This window comes from Coregonus clupeaformis, chromosome 32 (genome assembly GCF_020615455.1).
Source record: "Coregonus clupeaformis isolate EN_2021a chromosome 32, ASM2061545v1, whole genome shotgun sequence".
Lineage (NCBI taxonomy): Eukaryota > Metazoa > Chordata > Actinopteri > Salmoniformes > Salmonidae > Coregonus > Coregonus clupeaformis.
The window spans coordinates 5,896,053-5,914,070 of record NC_059223.1 but is presented as its reverse complement, the minus strand read 5'-3'; the positions used below and the strand labels follow the sequence as shown (position 1 = coordinate 5,914,070).

Genomic DNA, 18,018 nt, shown 5'->3' with positions numbered 1-18,018 from the left:
CACACTGCTTTACACTCAATATATCTGATATGGCTTTGAAATAGGGCGCACACAAAATTGCGCATCGGCAATCACAAGTGCACTAGGCCTCATTGCAAAGTTTTTTTTAGGACATTACATTTACTGTTCGATTAATACATGGCTACCAGCAGTACGTGTTATATTTAGAGTTAGCAATCTAGCTAATATGTTTTGAGTTTCCACTTCCTCAGGTGGTGAATTAGCACCAATTGAATGAGGCCTATATATCATTTTTTTATTTTATTTTATTTATTTTATGTCATTTAGCAGACGCTCTTATCCAGAGCGACTTACAGGAGCAATTAGGGTTAAGTGCCTTGCTCATTTTTCACCTAGTCGGCTCGGGGATTAGAACCAGCGACCTTTCGGTTACTGGCACAACGCTCTTAACCACTAAGCTACCTGCCGCCCCGGTACACATAAAGATGAAGGCAAATTCATGAACAAAAACATCTGAAAAGTCTGGAGCCCGATTTTGATAGTAAAATATAACAAAAATAGCCTAATTGTCAATCCAAAATTCATGACAATCACTGGATTGTGATTTTGAATTATGCATTCATGCTTGGACATGTTATATTTAACAATGCATTTACTGAATACCATCCCAGTTGTTTATTACACTTCTTAATAAATCATAGTGAATTGCTTTCTAATGCAGACTCCAATTTATTCTATGTGACCCTACAAAACATTTCTCCCGGAGAAAATGTTAGTCTGGAGCCCTGGAAATGGATAACCCCTCTTCTAACTGACCTATTGACATGTCATTCAGCACTCACACAGTACAGTACATTACAAAATGCACTGTTGACAATAAAACCTTAGTCAACTAAAACTAAGAATGCTGGCTGCAGTAGTGTCTTTTGACAAATGGTTGTTTGCAAAAGCATTTCGTTTGTGCAAATTGAAAATAGGCAAGCACAAGAGATGTCAGATAAATCACATTATAAAGGCCAGTCAAGAAAATACAATCAGCTTTGTAATAAATATTTGTATTACACCAAGCTGCCAACATTCTTGAAAACACAACCCTTGCAATTTGCTAATAAGTAATGTTGGATCTGCAATTATTCACAGAGCTACACTTAAGCGACAAGTCAACAAAACATTACTCATCAAGTGGCAGCAATCTCAAGCTGAACACTTGAAGGCATAGGCCTAGGAATATTTACAGTACAACAGCCAAAGTCAAGTCTGGAGAAACCATTCGAGTCATGCTACAGTATGCGCTGATAAAGACCTTCTACCCCACATCGACCTCTCGCATGCTTGCATCCCTAAAGGTGCACAGCTAATATGATACACAGCAACATGATAGAACCATCAGGCATCTGCATATGGAAGCAGTTTGTTCTCGCTCGCTATGAATGAGAGGGTGTTTTTTCTTGCAGATTTGAGGCACATTACGTAAGCCATTTCCTGTGTCCACAACCTTAATAGGAGGGTTCAAGGTCTGACAAAGCCAGGATGGGCCAGTAAATGCCTCAGAAACACATCCCTGTAGTTCTAATAGGAGAGGTGATGATTTCTGTCACATACACTGACAGTATGAGGCAGGAAGCAGGGCAAATTCCTCTGTTTCACTTTGCAAATTACGATTTATGGCGCACAGTAAGCCAGAGAGTATTTACTACAGCTCCATCGCCAATAACCAGAAACAATATCCCTCAGTAAGGAGAAAGACACACTGCTTATTCAAGTCTGCATCCAAGCACACTTTCTTTTTACATTCCAGCTCAATGCAGCAATATAAATCCAAAGTTCATGGATCAAATGAGACATTAGTCCCCAGGGAAACAAAGCCCTAGTACAACCTCTGGAGGTACAGTTTAGGTTTGGGCGATGTCAAACTTTGTCCTATCATGTTTATGTACTTGGGATGTGCATCTTTCCCTTTCAAGACGATTCGATACGTATCTATATACATGGGCTCCAATATGATACAGGAACGATTATAGTTTGAAACGAGTCGTTACTATTCAGTTTGACACATTCATTTTCCATTGTAAACTAAAATCTGCTGCTGATGGAGCTCAAGAGCCTGGCCTCTCTGAGCTGACTTCTGTGTGTGTGTGTGTGTGTGTGTGTGTGTGTGTGTGTGTGTGTGTGTGTGTGTGCAAAGGATGTATGTACAGTGCATTCGGAAAGTATTCAGACCCCATGACTTTTTCCATATTTTGTTACATTACAGCCTTATTCTAAAATATATTAAATACAAATTCCTCAATCTACACACAATACCCCATAATAACGAAGTGAAAACAGGTTTAGAAATGTTTGCACATTTATTAAAAATAAAAAACTGAAATACCTTATTTACATAAGTATTCAGAGCCTTTTTTATGAGACTCGAAATTGAGCTCAAGAACCCGATGGTCACTCTGACAGAGCTCCAGAGTTCCTCTGTGGTCGGGAGAACCTTCCAGAAGGACAACCATCTCTGCAGCCCTCCACCAATCAGGCCTTTATGGTAGAGTGGCCAGACTGAAGCCACTCCTCAGTGAAAAAGGCACATGACAGCCCGCTTGGAGTTTGCCAAAAGGCACCTAAAGACTATCAGACCATGAGAAACAAGACTCTCTGGTCTGATGAAACCAAGATTGAACTCTTTGGCCTGAATGCCAAGTGTCACTTCTGGAGGTAACCTGGCACCATCCCTACGGTGAAGCATGGTGGTGGCAGCATTATGCTGTGGGGATGTTTTTTTTCAGCGGCAGGGACTGGGAGACTAGTCAGGATCGAGGGAAAGATGAACGGAGCAAAGTACAGAGAGATCCTTGATGAAAACCTGCTCCAGAGCGCTCAGGACCTCAGACCTTCCAACAGAACAACAATACTAAGCACACAGCAAAGACAACGCAGGAGTGGCTTCGGGACAAGTCTCTGAATGTCCTTGAGTGGCCCAGCTAGAGCCCAGACTTGAACCCGATCGAACATCTCTGGAGAGACCTGAAAATAGCTGTGCAGCGACGCTCCCCATCCAACCTGACAGAGCTTGAGAGGATCTGCAGAGAAGAATGGGAGAAACTCCCCAAATACAGGTGTGCCAAGCTTGTAGCGTCACACCCAAGAAGGCTGTAATCGCTGTCAAAAGGTGCTTCAAAGTACTGAGTAAAGGGTCTGAATACTTATGTAAATGTGATATTTCCAGTTTTTCTTTGTGTTTTTTATATATATGCAAACATTTCTAAAAACCTTTTTTTGCTTTGTCATTATTGGGTATTGTGTGTAGATTGATGAGGGAAAAAAAACTATAATCCATTTTAGAATAACGCTGTAACGTAACAAAATATGGAAAAAGTCAAGGGGTCTGAATGATTTCCGAATGCACTGTATATGTCTATGGTGTCTGTAGGCACCTGAGCTGAGCCATAAGGGCATCTACCACCACACTATCAGTTAGGGGGGAGAAACGTTTGCTTTTTGATCTGAAATCACCGTCACCCACTAATTAATTTGTTATTTTTTCAGATTCAAAGTATTAGAGCTAGCAATGTATCAATCTTTATCTTGAAAAAATTGCTATGTCATAGCCAATGTTCCATCAAAGAAATGTAGGCACTGAGCAAATTTCAGGTGTGCTGAGCGCAAACTTGAACGTTGTGAAAAGTCTGTGCAACTTCCAGTGCGCGTTTACTGTGAACACTGAGGCTGTACCCGCTTTAAGTTACAGTTTTAACAGTGGCCAAGTAGGCTACTGTGGCTATTTGATCATAATGTAAAGAGTGGCCTACCATCAAAAATGTGTCTAGAAATGTACACATTTGTGCTCTTGTAGGAAGCAATCACTCACCCATTTTTTTTGGGGGGCAGTAGATCAGCTTTAATATTGCAGATGGATTGTAACTTCCATCAATGTAATTGCCTGTATCACTTCCAATCCCCCATATGTTTTTTCTCTCGCATATATATACACACACACACACACAAATACATACAAATATATATATTTTTAAATATATTTCCCTTTATTACTTTCCAACCCCACCACCCCTTCCCTAATTGGAGTAAACTAGTGAACAACAATGCTTAGGCCTCTACTTCCAGCTTATACAGTATCTCACAAAAGTGAGTTCACCCCTCACATTTTTGTAAATATTTGAGTATATCTTTTCATGTGACAACACAGAAGAAATGACACTTTGCTACAATGTAAAGTAGTGAGTGTACAGCTTGTTTAACAGTGTAAATTTGCTGTCCCCTCAAAATAACTCAACCCACAGCCATTAATGTCTAAACCACTGGCAACAAAAGTGAGTACACCCCTAAGTGAAAATGTCCAAATTGGGCCCAATTAGCCATTTTCCCTCCCCGGTGTCATGTGACTCGTTAGTGTTACAAGGTCTCAGGTGTGAATGGGGAGCAGGTGTGTTAAATTTGGTGTCATCGCTCTCACACTCTCTCATACTGGTCACTGGAAGTTCAACATGGCACCTCATGGCTCAGCTGTAGCTCAGCTGGTAGAGCACGGCGCTTGTAACGCCAAGGTAGTGGGTTCGATCACCGGGACCACCCATACACAAACATGTATGCACACATGACTGTAAGTCGCTTTGGATAAAAGCGTCTGCTAAATGGCATATTATTATATTATTAACTCTGAGGATCTGAAAAAAATTATTGTTGCTCTACATAAAGATGGCCTGGGCTATAAGAAGATTGCCAAGACCCTGAAACTGAGCTGCAGCACGGTGGCCAAGACCATACAGCGGTTTAACAGGACATGTTCCACTCAGAACAGGCCTCGCCATGGTCGACCAAAGAAGTTGAGTGCACGTGCTCCGCGTCATATCCAGAGGTTGTCTTTGGGAAATAGACGTATGAGTGCTGCCAGCATTGCTGCAGAGGTTGAAGGGGTGGGGGGTCAGCCTGTCAGTGCTCAGACCATACACTGTACACTGCATCAAATTGGTCTGCATGGCTGTCGTCCCAGAAGGAAGCTTCTTCTGATGCACAAGAAAGCCTGCAAACAGTTTGCTGAAGACAAGCAGACTAAGGACAAGGATTACTGGAACCATGTCCTGTGGTCTGATGAGACCAAGATAAACTTATTTGGTTCAGATGGTGTCAAGCGTGTGGCGGTAACCAGGTGAGGAGTACAAAGACAAGTGTGTCTTGCCTACAGTCAAGCATGGTGGTGGGAGTGTCATGGTCTGGAGCTGCATGAGTGCTGCTGGCACTGGGGAGCTACAGTTCATTGAGGGAACCATGAATGCCAACATGTACTGTGACATACTGAAGCAGAGCATGATCCCCTCCCTTCGGAGACTGGGCCGCAGGGCAGTATTACAACATGATAACGACCCCAAACACACCTCCAAGACGACAACTGCCTTGCTAAAGAAGCTGAGGGTAAAGGTGATGGACTGGCCAAGCATGTCTCCAGACCAAAACCCTATTGAGCATCTGTGGGGCATCCTCAAACGGGAAGTGGAGGAGTGCAAGGTCTCTAACATCCACCAGCTCCATGATGTCGGCAACCTGTGAAGCTCTGGTGAACTCCATGCCCAAGAGGGTTAAGGCAGTGCTGGAAAATGATGGTGGGCACACAAAATATTGACACTTTGGCCCCAATTTGGACATTTTCACTTAGGGGTGTACTCACTTTTGTTGCCAGCGGTTTAGACATTAATGGCTGTGTGTTGTGTTATTTTGAGGGGACAGCAAATGTACACTGTTATAGAGCTGTACACTCACTACTTTACATTGTAGCAAAGTGTCATTTCTTCAGTGTTGTCACATGAAAAGATATACTCAAATATTTACAAAAATGTGAGGAGTGTACTCACTTGTGAGATACTGTACATACTATACATTTTATGGACACAGTCAATTTTACAATAATTCTATTTTGTTTGTTTTTACTCATGAACTTCCTCTACCCTCAACCTCTCCGATCATTTTCATGATTCACTCACCTATTGTTGACTACAAATTATCTATAACTGGGCTAATAACTCACTAACTAGCAAAGGATATGAACAAAATGTGCTCTTGCTTTGATCTCTAAACAAGCTCAACTACTCACGACCACAGCTGTAAACACAGTCCAGTTCAAAGTAAATGGCACAGATATATGGCAATGGTCTATTTGCATATAGGCCTACTGCAGCTCTGATTGGTTATGCCGCACTGGTCTGTGTAGAGTAGGGGCTGAGTCGTGCACAACAGAATCTACTCCGATGCCTTCTGCCTACAACAAAATCTCTTGCATAGTTTGTTTTGTTATGTTATGTTGCATTGAAAGTGGCTAATATTGCATTGATTCGATCACAATTGCCACAGTAAAGGGAAACGTTGATAGTGTTAACTAACAGGGAAAACTCTAGAAAGTTGAGTGAAGTTCAATCTCGTGCTTCTCTCCTTAGGCTGATATTTCTTCTGCACTCTGCGCTGGCAGTCCCAGGGAGCTACGTGCGTAGTTTAGAGGGAACATTGGTCATAACCAATGAATATATAGCACAACTTTGGATTTCACCTCAGCCCTGTCTTATAATCGAATGTTAGAGACCGTTTGGAAGTTGACAGACTCGGAGTGAGCTTCTCTTCTTCTCCCACTTCGACCATGCAGTGCAGGTAGCAAAAGTGATTGCTGTCCTCATTATGAAATTATCAACTTTACCCTGCATTTTTTAAATGGCCATATATACTGATTGTTTCAAGCAAAACTACCAAAACTATTGCTGATGGTGAACCTGAACAATCCAAATAAAATCTAATGTAAGCTACGATCAGCACCTAGCCTACCTATAGCCAGGTGAGAGTTGTGTCTCCGTGGGTAGCTTAGCCTACTTTTATTCTGGTAAAACACCATTTCAACAGCGCATTTGATGAAAATAACCTAGCAAATTACATTGGTTGTCACTCAACTAGTAAAGCCTAATATTGCGCAAGCCATTTACAAACATTTGAATGCTGAAGGTGAGAAAGCCATGCATAAAATGATGAAGCGTAGCATTTGGTCATATAGCCAATCGAAGGAAAGAGAAGGGAATATAGGCTACGTTTCTTTAAAACCGATAAAACGCAAGATAGTTAAAGAGTGTCCGTTACAAAAATAAATATATAATAATAGGTTTAGGCTACCGGGGGGTGGGGTGGTGGAGAGAAACATTATTTTCTGACTGGACATTTTGCGCTGCTTTGGTGGAATTCTTCCGCTCTGTCTGGCCTACATCCCTCTCTTGCGTTATGCATAACATATTTATTGAAATAGGCTATAGCAAATTGTAATAGGCAAATTACTTGGAATGTTACTTGTGTGCTGCCCTGCTGTGCTCTACCAGACTCTGTTCTATACTGTGGGGCGCCAGTCAAATGTCACATCACGATGTCATCACCATCAACGATGCTATCATAATATCGCCCAACCCTAGTGGAGTTCTTTCATGAAATATCACAGCCTACTTCTATGCATTGTTATCTAAGTGACCACAGTGATGCAGAACACAAAAAATCACTTTCACCAAATGCTCCCTTCATCATCATCATCATCATAAAAGGTTCCTTTCCAAGTAGGGCCTACCTCTCACCCATGCTGAAGTCAATCTTAGTGGTATGACAAGCTGAATGTAGTGGGATTATGTTGGCTAGGTAAGTGCCTTTATTAACGTCTCCAAGGAATGTAGGCTACGGATCTGAAGAGTTTGTGTGCTTTACTAGGCTGAAAATCCAGGAAATGATGCCTGGACAATATGTGGCTTGTCCTGTTGGTTTGATGACTTTTCTGACCAGTGAGTCTGAACAGTGAGTCTTTTCCCAATCGTGCTACACAGAGGGAGGCTCCCATTAGTAAAATATCACTGGAGTAGAAATAGCCTGATGCTTATGCCATGGACTGGCTGGGCCGCTCTCTTGACAGCAGACCTATTCTTCAACAGATGACAACTAGCATCTACATTATTTTTTTAGGAGTCACTGATTTGGAACAGAATTGTGTCAAGTGTGGAGCAGGAGCCACAATGAAGCAGGGAAGTGATCATGACTTCTGTGTGGATCCCTGGCTGGACTTAACGAGCAAGGTGGAGAAAAAGCAGTTGCTGTCTGTCTACTCCTCAGCCCACTGTCTACGGTCCTGTTTTGTCCAACGTAATGACCAAGTAAGTCTATGCGTATTTAGAAAACGAATAAAAATCTTTACAAAAGAAGGGCAAAGCAATTAAGTGAAATGCATTCTCAGGGAGAAATGTCCTTGTTGTTTGTTTTCTTTTTGCGAGAGTGTGTATCAACTCTAAAAAGCATTTCCGGTTTTCTAGTGGAGTAGAGAATGCCACTCCAGTTCCCACAGAGGGACATCTATGCAGTACAACTGCTGATCCCCCCCAGGTCCAGACAGCCCTGGATGTACATAATCCCACACCTCAGTAACACGAGAAGACGAAAATTAACCTCACTATGGATGGAGGACAGAGAGACTTTTTTTCTCTAGGGATTCCCGTCCCTGCTAGAGGCGTATTCAATCACCCCTGGCTGTAACAGAAACATCCTCTTATCAGGGAGATCCACCATTCTCTCAGTCCATTCATCATTATCCATCTCAGAGTCAGAACAGGGAGTTTTGTGAGGATGGCGGTCTGAATCCATCTAGGCTCCGGCGATGCCAGGAACATTTTGTTCCTACGGCACAAAAGTTGTTTGTCAGTTGAGTGAAATTGGGGCCACTATTTACCTATTCATGTGGCTGCCTCTAGTAAGTGAGTGGATTCAGCTGGACGAGTTGGTTGTCCCCCTCTCACACATGGGCCTGGAAAGATGCCACTGCACTTAGGATGTGTCTTTACTCCCTTACGGGTAGTCTACGTTCCTTCATCATTCTTCGACTGCAGGCCATTTTTTGGGATCAATATAAACATCACCTTTCTTGTTTGCTCTTCTTCAGTAGGTTCCTTGCTTTCAACCAGGTTCCTCTCTTTCAACCAAGCCCATTCAAAATGAATGTTACAACTGTAGGCCAAGTAACTTTATTTAAAAAAAGTACAGTATAAAAATGGTTATAGCTGTGTAATAGTGAATTTAATATTTTAAAACTAGGCCATATAAGAGAACTACATAACCTCTTGGGTTGGAATTATAGCAGGCCACAGCCTGGGTCTGGTTTGGGAACATCAGTTCTGGGCCCCACTTTTGAGACACAAAAAAACAAAACAATGCAGAAATACCAAGTCATTGACCTCCCCTATGCCCAGCCCATCTTGTAGGAACGGTGGATAAAAACAATGTCGGGATAAGACAGGAAGTTATTACTTCTATTCGCACTCTGCCAGTGTCAAACAAAAGGGGATATCATACAGGTTGCAAATTATATGAGAATACATCAATTACAGCAGCTCACAACTAATGCAAACCTTACAGCAGTATGCATTCTCCAAAATCATGCTCCTTAAACTGCTCCCCGTGCAAGCCACGCAGGTCACTAACTACAATTCCAAAGGCTGGATTTGTCACATCAACTCGACAGGATGTGACAGTTCGACTCATTGAAACTCCAATTTGTGGTTTAAATATCTACAACACACAGTCACACGCCCCCAAGACATTACAGTATGCAACTGTTGCATATGTTTACAAACCGTCGTACGCGCATCACGCATTCAAAATCTACGGATAGTTCAACAATAAAACGCTGCAGACTGCTTCAAATCTCAGATATCAATTGCTAGCTAGCTACCTAGCTAGCTTATGCTAACCAGCTAGCATTATCAACACTGACGGCCTGGATAAACCCAAGCATTTGAAGCTCAATTTGGCATTCGTGTTCCAAGCGTTACGTTAAAAAAACTCACCAGTTTTGTCCTGATCTAATCCCACGACAATCAAATAATCAGCCAATCTCGCCATGTTTGCTGCTTTTTCCGAAATCTACCAACACAAATCAGCATTTTTCTTTCTTCAAAACCACAGCCATGTTTGACAGAAGGAGTGATATTGCGCCTGCGTGCAGAAGTAGCGACATCCATGGGCGTGGGCGCTTGGTTTACAAATAGAAACTGTGTGGCTGCAAACGGGCTGGTCACACCCTGCCACACCGCTTGTTGACCCCCACGGAAAACCATCTGATGACCACTAGAATCGCTTTAGAATATTCACAAAAAAAAGTTACCTAAATATTTTAAAGCCCATTTGAGAGTCGATGAGACAAAATAGAGGAGTAACTAGGCTAATTTTCTTTGCAAGAATGTGGGTTAAGATAAATTAAAAGTATTGCAGATTGTGGCATCCAGTATTTCTTACAAATGTATTGAATTAATTGTGTAGGATATTTAGTATGCTAGAAGCACTAAGCAGAGGGGTGCTGGTGGAAAAATCAGTGTCAATAGCATGATTCCTATTTTCCATAATCACAATGCTCCTTCAAACTTAAACATCCTCTCTCTCTCTCTCTCTCTCTCTCTCTCTCTCTCTCTCTCTCTCTCTCTCTCTCTCTCTCTCTCTCTCAGACACACAAGCGCACACCTTTTAATGTCTATGGCGCAAACACACACAAACACACACACACACACACACACCGGGGGGCATTAGGATCACTCACACACACGACTTGGTCCAAGGTGAAAAAAGAGCGCAGAACTCCACTCAGTTCTGGAATGCTGTGGACAGTGAGTGACCTTTCCTGCCAATAAATAGGGGAGGGAGACGCTCCGGGGTGGAAAACACCGGTGCGCGGGAATTCTCCTCTTGTGCTGTTTTTGCCAACATCTCAACAACTTGGACTGAACATATTCCACAACGTCATTGTACCTAGCGTACTAGGGCAATTTGAGAGAGAATCTCTTCATTAACAAGTAGCCTATTGTTAAGTTCATTTTGATGATGCCGCTCCTCCAACCATTCTGCTTATGCTATCAGCTGCTTCTCTCCCATAAGGTGTTATCATATCTGTCATGACAGGGTCTTCACTCCAACACCAGACATGTAGCCTAGTTGTATTTTGCACAATAGCATAATATTTTTAAATAGAAAGTATTTTATAATAATCCAACATGTCTGCCACTCCATCTGCAGATGAAATAATAAATAATGACTTTTGTCATCTCCTCTACAGACTTTGGTATTTGAGTTGTTGAATCAAAAACGTTTGAAATTGTTCCAGATCAATGGGGTTGAAGGGAGCAGAATGAAACATAAATCTGAGAATGAATGACTATACAGGTGCAAACCCCACAAAGCTTCCAGGTCTATCAAATCACCATGACAACGTTGAGGAACATTTCCATAACATATCAATATCTAGGTATGTGTTCATCTATTCCTCTATAAACCTTCCAAGACATAGCTTCCTAACTTACCATCCTTCCCACCTTACCTGTGTACATTAGCATACCACAGCTGTGACTGAAGAAATATCAGTAATGTTCCTGACACCTGTCCTACAAGAAGCTAACAAATGATTGCTCCATGTAAGGAGCCACTGAGTAATGATGCTGTCATGGTTGCGCAATCTTCTTCTCTCCATATTAGGAGATTAAATTACTTGAGTGCTTCGGGATTACTTGTCTAGTGGTGGGAATTATCATTACAAAATGGTTACAAAATGTTTGCTGGTTTACAACACGTGTTTCACATTTATGTATTTACAGTAACACAAGTGACACTTGGTAAGCAAGGAAGCCATAAGAATTATGAAAAGAATGCTGCGTAAGAGGATTTCTATTCAAGGCTGAAGGGAGATTTAGGTGACTTTCTTTCTGAATTACTGCACGTGATATAGTCAAATTCGAAAGATACACACAGATATGTTCTATTCAGCACGTACAAGGTTCTTTATCAGTTGTTTGAGATACATTCTGAGCACTGAGAAAGCATTTCACATGTTGTTCCCAAAATACTTACGTATTTGCTATTAAAGACATTACACATTGAAAGCCACAAATCGTGATTATCTGACCACATCAAGGCTTACATGTTTCTCAGTGTGTTGTTGAGATTTTAAACCAAGTCTTGTGGACTACACAATCAAATTTCAACACACTGTTCCCAGCCCCAGACATACCCTCAACAGACACCAGCTTTTGGGTCAGCTGTGTGGTCGATTGGAATAAAAAACTAAAATTGTTACCCCCTGTGCTAATCCTGATGGCATCTTGTGCAGATATCTATCCCCAGGGGACCTGTAATCAGCATCTGCCTTATGACCCTCGCTGACATTGTTTTGACCCCCCTGCATATTTCACTTTATTTCACTGCCCATACGTTGAAATAAGTCTCACTATTAATTCTGGAATGGTTTAATTTGGCTAAGCACAAATGGAAAGTAAATGTGCTCTTATCGTGGTCAAAGAGCTAAAGGGGTTCAGTGCACTCCTTGTACTTTGGTTTGAGATGAAGTCATATAATCGGTGATCGTGAGGAGCAGATATCAGTAACACATGGATCTGAGTCACGGAGGCAGACAGACTTGCTGGCTCTTGTGACTGAACCTATTATCCCCTTAATTTCTGGATCTCAGTTGTGATGTGTTGAGCATGAAGAAGACATCCTAATTTTTTTTCAAATACTATGTTAGTTGCAGATTATGTAAAGCCAACAGATATAATCTTAGGAAAAATATTTATTTTAGATAATTGCTAAATTCCTCTAAACATTTGTCCAGAAAATATGAAAATAAATAATCAATTTTGCAGTCAAATTGTTTAATGTTTAAACAAATGCAGACATGGAGAATGTTGTTGTTATAATTTGACACACTTACTATTAATGAATAACTACTGAGTGTTCTTGTGTTATCTCATGTCAAACCCACTAACCAACTTTTCCTCAAGCTGACTAAACTTGTAATCAGACATTGCCTTCTCAACATTGATGAAATTATATATGACAAAAATGTGCCGGAATGCAGGTGGGCAAAAGTTAATATTCCCTTGACCTCAAAGTTCAGTTATGTCCAAAATGTTTAATTATGTCAGTGGAAATAATAATTTGGTTTAGAATGTTCTCTGCCTCCTCCCCAAATACCAAAGTTATGAGCACTCATCATTGTCTCTGTTGGGAGTGTGAATCATTATTTCTTAATTTTCTTAATTTAGAAACTCATTAGTCTGTCAGAATTACTCTTCATGTGTTTGTGAAGACATAAAATATATATATGTAATCTTTAAGGTTGTAAAAATGTGAATTTCAAATCACAAATAAAGATTCTGTCATTGAAAAACAGAGGTAACAACAACAACATTCCTTAACAAGTATTAAAGTAAATCACTCTCATATGACCCAAATATTTATTGACTTACTTCTGGTTTATTTAAACTTTATTATTCTCCTGGGTTTGCTATGTTGTTGCATTATCCCACTGATAAAGCAGGCTTCCACCAGTGCTGGGCTGTGTGGGGTGGAGCGGGGGACTGGGATGAGAGTCTGTGTGTGTCAGTCAGTGAGCCCCTCCCACCTCCACTATAAAGGCTCAACGTCTGGTGTGTAGAGACTATTAGCACAGTGTCACAGCTGCCTTTCAGCACCAACAGCAACTTCAAGAAGCCTGTGGAATACTCTCTCCACATTGACTCTACTATAACTACTTTATCACCCAAGTGAATTATTGAAGGATTTCAGGTATGTACTTTCAATTGAAGCAGATATTGACTGTTGCTCTGCTTACTACAGATGGCTTTATCCTTGCTTTTTTGAGGTCAGGAGCTCAAGTGCGTTTGACAAGGACAGGTTATCAGTCTTATTAAATAAGGAGTTGCAGTCTTATTGTGCATGACTGTGGGGGGTGGTGGCCCTTGTGTGTGAAAGACATCAGGCAAAAATAACAGATTAGGCTTATCTCTCTCTATCCAACCTTAAGTTTATTGGTTATTTTTGCGCTATGGATTTAATTGACTGAATGGGATTGACTTTGCTCAGGGGAGCTTAAAGCTGACTCTAGTTGAGGAAACTCAGTGTTCTATAGACTGTGTCTTGCTTTTCACTGGCCAGGGCCTGCAACTTGGTTGGAAGTTTACTTAACAGAACATAATGTGACCTTAGTGTGACATTTTAAATAAATGAATGATAAGTGCAAATAACTTGCCTTTTGGACTCTTGTGTGGGGCTCTCGTGGTATGATAGGAGGTAACTAAGTAAGTAATCATTAATAAGTAAATAACAAACTTTTTTTTTCTCCACTTTCCCCACAGGTGCCAGTCAAAATGAAACTGATCCTGCAGTCTTTCCTCTACGGCTGTCTGCTGGCCACCATTGCACAGAGCGTGGCTGGATTCAAACTTGAAATGAGCCCAGAGCTCAAAAAGAGGTAAGCTAATTGATGAGCTATTTGTCAAGATTAGTTTGTTACAATGCATAGTGACCATGATATAAGCACATACTGTTGTGTACTTTGTGGACTTCTTTGAACAGTTTTTAATGAGTTTAATTTATTTTTTCTCAGGTTGAGCATATGGATGCAGAGCAGATCGAGACGAGATCTAAAAAGTTTTTCTGCAGAGAGGATATCAGAGTCTGTACAGTTTGTCAGACCAGAAGACGTCAGGGACACCCTGATTCCTCATTCCAGGTAAAAGCCCATACCATACATACCTTTACATAACTCAATGTGCATGGTGCTATTTCGTTATCCTTGTGAAATCAAGATTTCAAATGGAATTAAGAGATGAATCACCCTTGTCAAACAAGGCTCATTAAAGTATGCACACTGCGCATGGGATCTCTGAGCCAAGTTGTGTCCGCTCAGGAATGCAGCGCATTAATTAATGGTCCTCTCCATCCTCTCTCTTCCAGCACTGACATCAGCGTCCGAACCAAGAGATCAAAAAATTCAGTGAACCAGGCCTGGAGACCGGGCTGCTCTCTGGGCACCTGCACGGTGCACGACCTGGCCCACCGTATCCACCAGCTCAACAACAAGCTAAAGATTGGTAGTGCACCCATCGACAAGATCAGCCCACAGGGCTACGGCCGGAGGCGTCGTTCCCTCCCTGAGCGCAGGACCACACTGAGGCTGGAAGGGGGCAGGCTGAGGCCAGTGTGGGGCAACGCAGACTCACATGTTCACAAGCTGGAGGAGCTGCTCAGACGGACATGAGCTGGACTTGTACGGGGGAGGAACAGGGGAGGAGAGCAGCAGCCGAGGCTTAGTGTCTCTGCCCTGTTCTAAAAGGCGCAAGTACTGAGCGATAGCTGCAGTGCCTCTGGAAGCTGGACTCAGCAGAGGCATCGGCGATGCAGAGCGCCAAAACAACAGCTGGTCTACAGGCACTGGATAGCACCGTGAAGAGAGAGAGGGAGAGATGCTGAGGATGGTGCCATCTCTGCACAGCTGAGGGAGAGGAACAAGGTTAATACATCGGTACAGACTCAGAAAAGAGGCCACTGCGTAAATACTGGGACTTATACACCTCTTCTGCAAATCCTGGACTTTGAGTTTTACTCTGTGGATTACAGGAGCCAATTTCACCAAACCCACTATACTCATCTGCACTTTTCAGTCCCAGCCTTCTCAGTCAGACATCCATGTGGACCTAAAAGACATCTAAAGACATCTGGTCCATGCCATACAGGGAGATAAGACATATGGAGATGGACTTATAATAAGGAGCTATGAAGCTGAAGTTTTTGGACACTGTATGAGGGAAATACCTTAGAGATTGTATGAAATATCTGTGCCAGTCCACAATGGATTGAACTATACTTGAATATGTTTTGTATAAACACATGTGCAATCTATGTATGTATATTTTTATTTGCCAGTTTGTATATAAGATATTTCAGATATCATTATTTAAATATTATATAGGTTAGATTCAACTACTTATGGAGACTACCTATTTTCGTACAGGAAGAAAATATAAGGGCATTGTAGCTATTTGTTGTTCCACTATTGTTTGCATCATGGATGTTATATGTTTCAAACTGTGGTAATAGGATAAATGGTTTTATAGCTATGGTATAATATATTTGTAAATGTGGTCTATTTTATTTGTGTTGAAGCAATTAACATTGTCATACAATAAACATTTTGCATATAAAACTTGACTCTGTCCAGACTTTCTCTTTTCCACAGGAAATTACTGTTGTAAATTGAAAGTGGCATTCTATCGTCTGCCCAGCTCCAGTGAGACACACAGCACCTGGTCTGGGTTAAGTGATTTCAGGGTCTCATTAAATCAACCCCCCTTCCACTCTCCCTGTGACCCCCCTAGAGGGTAGACGGAGTGCCAGGCGCATTCCTGCATAGTACAGTGCATATTTGCTGGCTCGCTCCACACCGCAGCGTGGCCCTTGAGCCAGTACAGGAGACTGAGAGACCCAGCTCCATCTGCACACAATGGTAGATGGTCAGGACATCAGGATGCAGCGCTATGAGGGGGATGGAGGGGGGTCTGTGTAACATTCCTGAGAGGCACGCAGAGAGCATCGTAAAAACAGCCCTCGTGAAGCGCGTTCATGAGCTGTGCACACAGACAGACAGACAGACAGACAGAGATACCACATCCGACTGGACAGGACAGAGAGGTTGCTGACCTCTCCCTCCATCCTCAGGGAATGTGAACCTCAGAGTATCTAATTGTTGTACATTTACTTCTCAGAAACTGGAAATTCCACAGTGCTATTCATTCATACAAGATACCAACATCCCTACCAAAGGTACAATTATTCCAAGAGATTGATGTATTGTCATGTTCATTGTCATGAGTTGTTTGCATGGAGTAGCCAAGGCTACAACCAATCCAAGCCACTTGGTTCACAGTCTATTATGATCAATAGATTGGGAACATAAAGCTAAGGGTTTGATTATTTAACCTAGGCTCCAGGTCCCTCTGCCTGCATCTGGTATTCATTAGCAATGTGGCTTTGACAAGACTTTCCATGCTAGAACACTCCTAACCACAAAAATGTGTCATTGCTATTAATCAGCCACAGGAAGATTACAGTCACTCCTTGGATGTTTTAAATATCAAAGCCTGTAAAATATGATGTTTATTTATTAAATATTAATTAAGTCAGGAACAGTTATTACAATAATTAAGCAATTATTAATGGCAGTTAACAAAATATAATGTGTTCTCATTAAAGATTACTCTTCCACAGGTCATTTCAAAAGTACATTTTGAATAACATTTAAGGGTTTCCAACAACTGTCTGTGGTATACCCTACCTATTTTGTTTGCTTGCTGACCAAATCTATCGAATATGTTGCTGCACAGGCAAGTGACGTGTATACCAGAACTCTATTTGATTGGTATGCATAATACAATTTGGATGTATGTGTGGTTCAAGAAGAGGCCATTGCACTTCCTTCCTGTCTTATTCAAAACATGGTCATTAGTAACTCCACTGGGCCAGAGAGAGGTTATGGATTGTCTTGGGTCATTGTAAAAGTCAGGGATAGGCGCCAATGGAATTGCAATGCAGATGATTATTATCTGTATGAGAAGGCATGCTCTACAAGACAGCTCGCCAGAGACATGTTTAATTACATTGTTTTGGCTCTAATGCCATCTAGTGACTTCAAATGGCACCAGCTTGACAAAGTGATCGCTTTGGCCACCTACACAAAAGCATCATTTTTAAATGGTACTAATGGAAAATAGATGTGTCACCTATTCAATCTCCAGAAATGTTTTTTGAAATCACTAAAGAGTAGTGAAACATCCTGGGCCTGTTACAGTTGGACCACAGCAGTGCTGAAATCCACACAGGCAACATTGAGGACAGTAGCAGTCTATAAGGTGACATATGAGCTAAATGATGAGTATACTCAGGTAAATGTCTCCCTAACCAGTGTTTGGAAACCTCATCATCAATCCTCCTTCCTCCAGGGGACACCTGGACAGTTGGAGACGTGGCCATCCTGTAAGCCTGGGGGCCATGCATCTCAAGTTCATTACTTTCCTTCACGTAAGGAATGGAAGTTTTGAGTGTGAGAACCGAAAAACTGTGGAAATATGCCAAGAGGCTAAAGCATGCAATGGACCTCTCCATCTTCAAAGCCTCTGACAGTAATAATTAGAGTTGAAGAGGTGAGAATCTCTTTGATTTTGAACAGAGTGATCTGAC

General features: G+C 41.7%; 2 protein-coding genes across 2 annotated transcripts in view; one reads left to right on the top strand and one right to left on the bottom strand.

The window, feature by feature from the left end:
- sbf2 (SET binding factor 2) overlaps nt 1-9,959 on the bottom strand; it is a 139,775-nt gene extending 129,816 nt beyond the window's left edge. The window contains 1 exon segment of the mRNA XM_045210021.1: nt 9,807-9,959. Within this exon segment, the coding sequence (XP_045065956.1) occupies nt 9,807-9,861 (55 nt within the window). The 5' untranslated portion in view covers nt 9,862-9,959.
- A 3,501-nt stretch (nt 9,960-13,460) lies between these two features.
- adma (adrenomedullin a) lies at nt 13,461-15,993 on the top strand. Its single transcript, XM_041869546.2, has 4 exons — nt 13,461-13,569; nt 14,139-14,254; nt 14,390-14,515; nt 14,740-15,993. The coding sequence occupies exons 2-4, from the start codon at nt 14,151-14,153 to the stop codon at nt 15,041-15,043; spliced, it is 534 nt and encodes a 177-aa protein (XP_041725480.2). The 5' UTR covers nt 13,461-13,569; nt 14,139-14,150; the 3' UTR covers nt 15,044-15,993.
- The last annotated feature ends 2,025 nt before the right edge of the window (nt 15,994-18,018 follow it).

Bases quoted from the DNA above. Each gene is read 5' to 3' on its own strand.
- adma (XM_041869546.2), top strand. From the start codon at position 14,151: ATGAAACTGATCCTGCAGTCTTTCCTCTACGGCTGTCTGCTGGCCACC. The intron at 14,255-14,389 runs GTAAGCTAATTG...ATTTTTTCTCAG, and splicing joins AGCCCAGAGCTCAAAAAGAG to GTTGAGCATATGGATGCAGA. The intron at 14,516-14,739 runs GTAAAAGCCCAT...TCTCTCTTCCAG, and splicing joins ACCCTGATTCCTCATTCCAG to CACTGACATCAGCGTCCGAA.